The sequence below is a fragment of the Gallus gallus genome, chromosome 5 (assembly GCF_016699485.2).
Source record: "Gallus gallus isolate bGalGal1 chromosome 5, bGalGal1.mat.broiler.GRCg7b, whole genome shotgun sequence".
In the NCBI taxonomy this organism is placed as follows: domain Eukaryota; kingdom Metazoa; phylum Chordata; class Aves; order Galliformes; family Phasianidae; genus Gallus; species Gallus gallus.
Genome location: NC_052536.1, coordinates 1,600,925 through 1,608,834, shown reverse-complemented (window position 1 = coordinate 1,608,834; position 7,910 = coordinate 1,600,925). Strand labels below are relative to the sequence as shown.

At 52.4% G+C, this 7,910-nt stretch overlaps 1 protein-coding gene across 1 annotated transcript; it reads left to right on the top strand.

Annotated features, from left to right (window-relative positions):
- Window positions 1-568: 568 nt before the first annotated feature.
- Window positions 569-7,233, top strand: LOC770492 (ras-related and estrogen-regulated growth inhibitor-like). Its single transcript, XM_001233833.6, has 4 exons — window positions 569-733; window positions 3,890-3,946; window positions 4,601-4,674; window positions 5,594-7,233. Exons 1-4 carry the CDS (start codon window positions 637-639, stop codon window positions 6,077-6,079), a joined length of 714 nt encoding a protein of 237 aa, XP_001233834.1. The 5' UTR covers window positions 569-636; the 3' UTR covers window positions 6,080-7,233.
- Window positions 7,234-7,910: the final 677 nt, after the last annotated feature.

The following is a 7,910-nucleotide window of genomic DNA, read 5'->3' as shown; positions in this document are numbered from 1 at the left end:
CCCACTCTTCCGTCATTGGCAGCAATCTTTAGGAAACCCTTCTCCATGTTCAAGGTCAGAACACGACTCTTGGGTGCTGTGCATGCACCGGTGCTGTTCAGCTTCACCATGCATTATGGGCAGTAAATATCGAGTTTTGGGTTACCTTGAGTGCTGGGTGAGGCGGTGCATGTGGCCTGGGTTCCACTGCAGACGAATTCGCCAGAGTTTATCAGGCAAAGGGAGGCCCATGTGAGGGGTGAGGAAAGCCTTTGGAAGGGAGGCTGGAGCCCTAGAGTGGACGTTTGACTGCTCTACACCCTTGTGTCTGTTCCGGAGTTTCAGCGCTGCTGTCACCTGTGCCGCCCATGCAAGCGGCGTCCTGGAGTTTGCTGAAGGTGGCTGAGATGCTGCGGGGCTCTTCCCTCCTGCTTACCCCCTCCTGCTTACCCACAAGCCTAGCAAACGGGAGTTGATCGTTAACTGGGGGCGAGGAGGAGGAGGAGGAGGAGGAGGTGAGCATCCCCCAGCCCGCCCGCACCCAGCCCTGCCCGGCCCCTGGGGCGGAGCCGGCGCAGCGCGGAGCTCCGAGCTGCCGAGCGCGGTGCTGCGAGGGACGGAACGCGGAGCTCCGAGGGACGGAGCCCCGGCCCCGGCATGAGCTTCCCGCGGCCCCTGCGGCGCTCCGTCAGCCTGAGCCCGGCCCGAACCCTGCGGCTCGTCGTGCTGGGGCAGGGCGCCGTGGGCAAGACAGGTAGGACCGGAGGGGGGATGGATCCCCTGTAGGGACTGGGGCGGGATAGGGAGTGAGTTCCTCCAGCAGTGCCTCCCCTCGCAGCGTGGGTTTGGTTTTCCTTCCTCCCTGCGCTTTGCCCTGCCGCTCTCCCGTTGCGAGGATTTGGGGCAGCCCTTCACCCACCCGGGGCTGGCAGTTCTCTTTGCAGCGCTCAGGGCTGCTGGGAGCACAGCCTCCCCAGCCAGCTCTGGGGATGACATTGGGGCTGCCGTGTCCTTGGGGGCAGGGTGACGTTTTCCATTCCGCCGAGGCACAACCTCTCAAACTGTGTGCGGCAGTGGCACCTCCGCCGGGCTTGCTGCCAGCTGTCGGGGCTGTCCGAGCTGCGTTTCCATATACAGTAACCGGCTGGCCTCTTGCTTTCCTCTTTCCTCGTGTTATCAAAAAAAAAAAAATCACAGTTTCCCCCCTCTTGCCCTGAAGGGAGTAATGCCGAGATCTTGCTTAGAGATCAGAAACTTGCAGCTCCAGAAATCAAAGGGAATATTAAGGTGAAATGCCTAAAGAAGGACTCCCCAGGCCTGGTGCTCTCTGCAGGGAGGTAAAAGCACAGTTTTCTCACCCACCTCTGCAGCATCCACCTGGATGAGCCCAGCTGGGAGCAGTTCTTTGCTCTCCAGAGCAGTTTGAGAAACTTTAAGTTCTGGCCTCATGGGAAGGTGTTGCAGCAGCTCAGGCATTTCCATCCTTGTGTCCCGACCCTCTGAGGAGGGCTGACTTTGGGTACAGGTCTATGGTTGAACCCCATCGGTAGCTCCAAGATTAAAACCAGCATAAATCACCCATGGGAGGTTGGAAGTGCAGCCCTCCCTTGAGCTGTCTGCTGCCTTCTGCTGCTGATCCCAGTGTAAACTTCAGAGGGACGCTCTGCTTACAGAGTGCCAACTGAAGATGGATTGATGCTGTAAAGCTTGTGAGAGGGTGTGCTGTGCAGCAGGACAAATGCTCAGCACGTGGCTGCACGGGGCTGTGGAGGTGACCGGCTGGTCCCTGCAACACAGCTTGGTCATGCACCACAGCATCCCCTTAATCACTGGTAGAGACCAAATTAACCTTATCTGCACCGGGGTTCTCAAAAGAGAGCCCTCTCTGAGGTTGCTTATGTTCGAGATGGGGGCAAAAATAATGCCTTATATGGCTACTTGGATGTGCTTGCGCCTTGCTGCCTTCATCTTGACTGGCAGCTTCTGGGTTCCTGCACCCGAGCCAATTTTTAATTCACTTAATTGGCTCCTCTGCCTGTCCAACACCACACTCTCCAGCGCTGGGTGGCTGCTGAACATAATGACATGGGATCAGGTGCTTCCTGGAAATCAGGACTGCCGTGCCTCGGTTTCCCCCGACCATTTGGGTCCCACTTGAAGGACGCTGCTGCACACCTCCCGTGGGATCCTTGGTTATCCCTGCAGAAAGGAAACGTCACCTCGGTGTGGGAGCACGTCAGTTCTGCTTGCTGCAAACTTTACATCGACGTCTTGCCTTCAGGAGAGTTTAATGCCACATTCTGGGTTTGGTGTGTTTCATTCTCCCTTTGCTGTCCTTGCTCTGTTTTCTTCACCTGCTGTGCTGACATCTGGCACACAGCCTCCTCGTCCTGCCTCTATTGGGGCTTTTTATTTTCCCTGCTCTCCATTCCCACTCATTTTCCACCGATTTCACTTTCCGCTCCCATTGCCTCTCTTGCCACCTCTCGCTCCTGTCCATAATCATTACCATCATAACCTCCTTGAAGTGCTAAAGCGTCACTCACATCAGCCGTGCTCCTTCAGCCTCCAAACCACTTCTCTGCCCACGCCAGAAAATATACCAACAGCGTATTTTCTAAGACACTGCCTACAAAAGGCAACGTTGACCGGTTTGCTTTGTCCACCTGCAGCTGGGGGCACGTGGATCGGATCTGAGCTCTGCCCCATCCAAGCTGCCTGGATGGAGAGAGGTGACAAGGGTGAGGAGAAAGCCCATGCTGTGTTTGGATGGCCCTCTAGCATCAGCAGACCTCGGCCAGCCATTCGAGTGTAATTTTGGGCTTCGCATCTCCCTGTCTTGCAGGGAGAGCTGGTAATTGGATAAGAGGGGTTTAATTGCACACACTGCTTTTGCAGGGCTCATTTTGCTGCAGCACACTGCTGCTGTATAGAAGACCTTGCTTAGGATTTCTCCTTGCATCCCTCCCAGTTTGCCGTGCCCTGTGATGCTCCGACTTGGGAGTTCAGATGAACTTTGCCAGATTTGCTGCTGATGGCTTTTATTCCTCCCTGCACCGTGCCTGGGTCAGGTTAAACAAACAGGGCTGAGATTCATGAGACCCATCCAGGCAGTCATAGCATCGGCAGAGGTGATATAGAGGGAGAGCCTGGCCCTACAGCTTGCCTACGCGTTGAGTTCATGTTCACTCACCATAAAACTCAGCACGTGCATAAATCTCTGCAGGATTCAGGGCCAGAAAAAGCAATTTATCAACCCTGACCATGAACTACATGTACAAGGAGCTGTGTGTTACGGGTTTACGATGCCTGGCTTGCTCTCTGCTCCCAGCCACCAAGCAGGATTCACTTCCCATCCACACGCCCTGAAGGGACGTTTCTGACAGCAGAGAGGCTCCTGGCAAGGCAAGAGATTGAGTTAGCAGAGTCCCAGGGGTCTGCTGCTGCTTTCCATCCCTGTTCTGCTGAGTTTCATTGACATGAAAGGCATTTACACTGCTGAATGAGCAGGCAGCTGTGGGGTGGTGGAGGTGTTTGGTGTGTGGAGCTGAATAAGACCCTACTTTCTACCCATAGCATCCCATTGGGCTTTGGTCCTTGATGTGAGTGATTGCAAAGAGCATGCAAAATCCATGTTCCCAGGGCTTGGGTTAATTAGATATCAGAGTAATTCAGGGGGATACAGGAATGTGAAGCATTACCAAGGCAGCTGATGCAGTGCCGCAAGGCACTTCCCAAAACCTGGTCCTCATGGGGCTGGGTTTGCATTGTGGCTGCTGTAATATTATCTCCCACCTCCCATAGGAGCCTCTCTTTGCTCCAACCCCCCTGCCTCCATCAACCAATATTTCTCTGATGATTATAACTGAGTTTGTTGCTGTTTTTTTTTTCGTTCTTTCTTTCTTTACAGCACTGACTGTCAGATTCATCACCAGAAGGTTCATTGGAGACTATGACCCAACACTAGGTAGGCAAAGTCCTTTTCCTTGCTACTTTCCTTGCTGTTCAGGCTGGACGTTAGGAAATACTAGTTCTCTGAAAGGGTGGTCAGGCCCTGGAATGGGCTGCCCAGAGAGGTGGTGGAGTCACTGACCCTGGAGGTGTTCAAGGAACATTTGGACGTTGTGTTGAGAGACATGGTTTAATGAGAACTATTGGTGATGGGTAGATGGTTGGACTGGATGATCCTGTGGGTCTTTTTCCAACCTTGGTGATTCTATGATTCTATGATTCTATGATTCGATGATTCTAATGCTTCTCCACTCCCAAACTCACCATATTCCCTTGTTTTACCTCAAGCAGACCAGCTGTGGTCAGAGCCAACAGCTGTTGTAGCACCTCCCTGTCTCTTGCATCTCATTTTTTTGGTGTGTGTGATTGTTTTCATAAGGCAAAACCTATTTTTTTTTCCCCTCCAAAAGGGAAATAAGTTTTTCTCCATTGGACCTTCTCTCTGCCTGCTGCTTATTCCTTCAGTTGAGCTCAATAAGATGTTTGAGGGCTGGAGCACCTCTCCTATGATGAAAGGTTGAGGGAGCTAGGCTTGTTTAGCCTCACATTAAAATAAAATATATAGCAATCCTGGGGATTCTCACTTCTGTGTTTCTCTGTCTTCCTCCAGAAATGATTTACAGACACATGGCTGTCATTGATGGGGAGATGGTGCACTTTGAGATCCTCGATACAGCAGGACAGGTGAGCTCGCAGAGCTGGCCGGCCTGGGGTTATTGAACTTGGCCATCCCTGCTCTTTTACAAGCTTTAATCTGTTACGTCTGAAATACCAGTTGAGTTGTTTATCTCAGAAAAGAAAAATGTTTTGGAGAGTTTACCCACTGGATTGCCAGTGAATTGCACCAGCCCTGCCTTTCCATACCCTCTGTGGATATGGCAGCCACACCAGAGGTCTGTCCGAGCTGTGCCGTGTCTACCTTGAGCACTGGGTGCAGGTTTGTATGCCACAATGTAAGAAGGACATAAAGCTGTTAGAGAGCATTCAAAGGAGGGCTATGGAGATGGGGAAGGGTCTGGAGGACAAGAGGTGTGAGGAGCAGCTGAGGTTGTTTGGTTTGTTGGGCCCAGAGTACAGGATGCTGAGGGGGCACCTCATGGTGGGATAGTGGTCACGGCCCCAACCTGCTGGAGCTTAGGAAGTGTTTAGACACTGCTCTCAGACCTGGGGTTTGAGTGGTCCTGTGTGGAGCCAGGAGTTGGACTCGGTGGTCCTTCACTTCCAGTTTGGGATGTTCTATGGTTCTGTGATGTTCAAGAAACGTTTAGATGTGGTACTAAGGGACATGGTTTAGTGGGGAAATATTGGTAGCACGTGGATGGTTGGACTGGATGATTTTGGAGGTCTTTTCCAACCTAGGTGAGTCTTATGATTCTATGGCTCTCTGGTTCTATTGCAGTCTGCATCCATCACTTTTCACAGCCCAGCAGTCTCTTCTCCTGGGCTTGCTTGCAGGTCAATGCTATGTGACAGCCCAGGCCAAAAAAACCCTCGGGAATAGTGGTGATGGGTCCCCATGAGAGGTTTTATGGGTTGCAGTGTGTGCACTTAGAAGATGTTGGGGCTTACTTGCATACTAACGGCAACTTTTCTGCCCCACCAGGAGGAAGACTCCCTACAGATAGAGGAGAAGATCAAATGGGGCGATGGCTTTGCAGTGGTCTACTCGGTGACAGACAGGTGCAGCTTTGACGAGGTGATGCGGTTGTGTTTCCTCATCAACCACATCCACTCCAGCCCCAAGCGGAGCGGTGGGAGCGAGCAGCCGCCTGTGGTCATCGTGGCCAACAAGAAGGACTTGCAGTTTGACAGGATGGTGTCCACGCAAGACGGCGAAAACCTTTCCAAAGCTTTGAAGCTTCCTTTCTATGAGATTTCCACTCGGGACAGCTACGAGGAGACCGTGGCAGTGTTCAATACCCTCTACCAAGAGCTCATGAGGCAGGGGCACTTCTCCCCAGGCTCCTTCAAGAGGAGGACAGTGTCGAAAGTGATGGAGAAGATCCCCAAGATGCAAGCCAGCTCCACCTTGAACTCAGCAGGCCGGAGTCTCAGCTTTAACTCCTTTAGGGACTACATCCCTGAGTGAGCATCCCTGGTGCAGAGGAACAGGACCGAGGGATGGGTCTTCCTGCTGTCGAGGCACCTGTTGTGTAGTGAGGAGCTTCTTTATTTGGGGTTGAAGAGCAACGTGTAGAGCAGGAGGGGAATGTTAAGAGGTGGCATTGGTGTTCAGCAGCCTCTGAAAGCCTGGTTGCTACAAACAGGCTTTGGGTCTGCAGGGAGGATGCTCTTCCTCTGTCCCACCCATCCTCCTCTTCTTCCTCCTGCTTGAAGTCAGCAACAGAGGTTGATCCTATTGACTTCAGATGTGTTGTGTCAGTGCTTGTGGATCCCACTGGGCTGCACTGGGGATCAGACCCAGCACCCACACCTCCCTCTGGGATTTCTGCTTCCCACAGAGAGCTCGCTGGGTCTGTCCCTGTCCCTTCTCCATGCTCCTGGGCTGGTGGCGAGGGCGTTTTAAAGCAGAGATCTGTTTACAGTAAGGATAAGAAGTCTGCTAATCCCTGGCTTTTCTCAAAAGCCATTTTTTTAAACATCTGAAGCTCCTTGGCACTCTCTCCTGTAACATCACTGTAAATAAAAGCCTGGGCAAAGGGCTGTCTGCTGAGGCTGCCCCTTGTTTGATATCTCCAGGGCTGCTAGCCTTTAAGGAGAAACAAATTGGATGGCATCACTTCTGTGCCCTGCAACCTTAGGCTAAGGTCACACTGCTCCATCCTGGGGGAATGTCATTCCTGATGCATGCCCTTGCCCTGGAACTCAGTTCAGTGTGTGTCTTGGAGACTCCCAGAGTGCAAGCAGTGGGTGTGGATACAGAGGAGCGGATACTGAGAGGTGCAAATGATTCTCAGTCCCTTGTCTGCATTTTAACTGACCCATCCCTGTGGCTGGATAAGTTGGTGTTTGTTTGGTTTTTTTTGCTCAGATTGGCTTTGTTATGGGGCAGCAAAGGCAAGGAAAGGAGCCGGGCTTGCATCTTTTTGCTGCTGCATCATCAGTGCCATCAAGCATCCTCTTGCCAAGCTGCTTCTGTGTAATTTCTCTCCAATGCAGAGCTTTGCTTTGCTTTGCCACCCAAGGTGAGTTTTTAGGAGGACGTGTGGCATGCCACTTGTGTGTCTTCTGAGAAACAGCTGTGTGCCACTGTGCCCTGTGCCAATAAAAGCCGAGCTAGTGCCTGCGTGTGATGCTCTCTTGCCTGGGTGTTCCCACAGGAGTGGGGAAGAGATTGTTGTACCATGCTAAAACAGATATGTCACTTTAAGGGAGAGCATGCGTGGGGAATAAGCCTTTGAACTGGGGCTTGGTGTCCCCTGTTGCTTCCACCCCATCCCTTTGTGTGTGCTCCCCCTGTGATGGTGCAAAAAGGAAGAAGCTGGCAGAGATGCACGCCCAGGATTCACAGCCTGAGGATATGGCTCGTGCTCCATCTCCTTCCTGCCCACATGGACACCCCTCGGTGGTCCCTTATAGCCCCAAAGATGCTTACTGGGGTTGGTGCCTAACCAAGAGCTTTCTCATCCATGGTTTAACCCAACCCAGCCTTCCTCTGTGCTTCTGCCACACATCCATCCCATGGGGTGAAGATGAACCCCACTGAGGGTCTGAAACAAGAATAGTTTGGGATTGCTCCTTCACAACATCTGAATTATCTTCAAAGCAGCAGCAGTGGGAAACACCTCTGGGAGCTGTTCGTGGCCAGACACCTTCCTACTTTGAGAGCAAAATTTGGGGCCTAAAGCCTTGGGGAAAGCTGACTATGGGGAAGCAAGAACTGGGATTTTTTCTCACTCACTGACCCCAAGCAATGGGGTCTGCACCCAAACCCAGCCAGCATACTGAGCACATGCTTG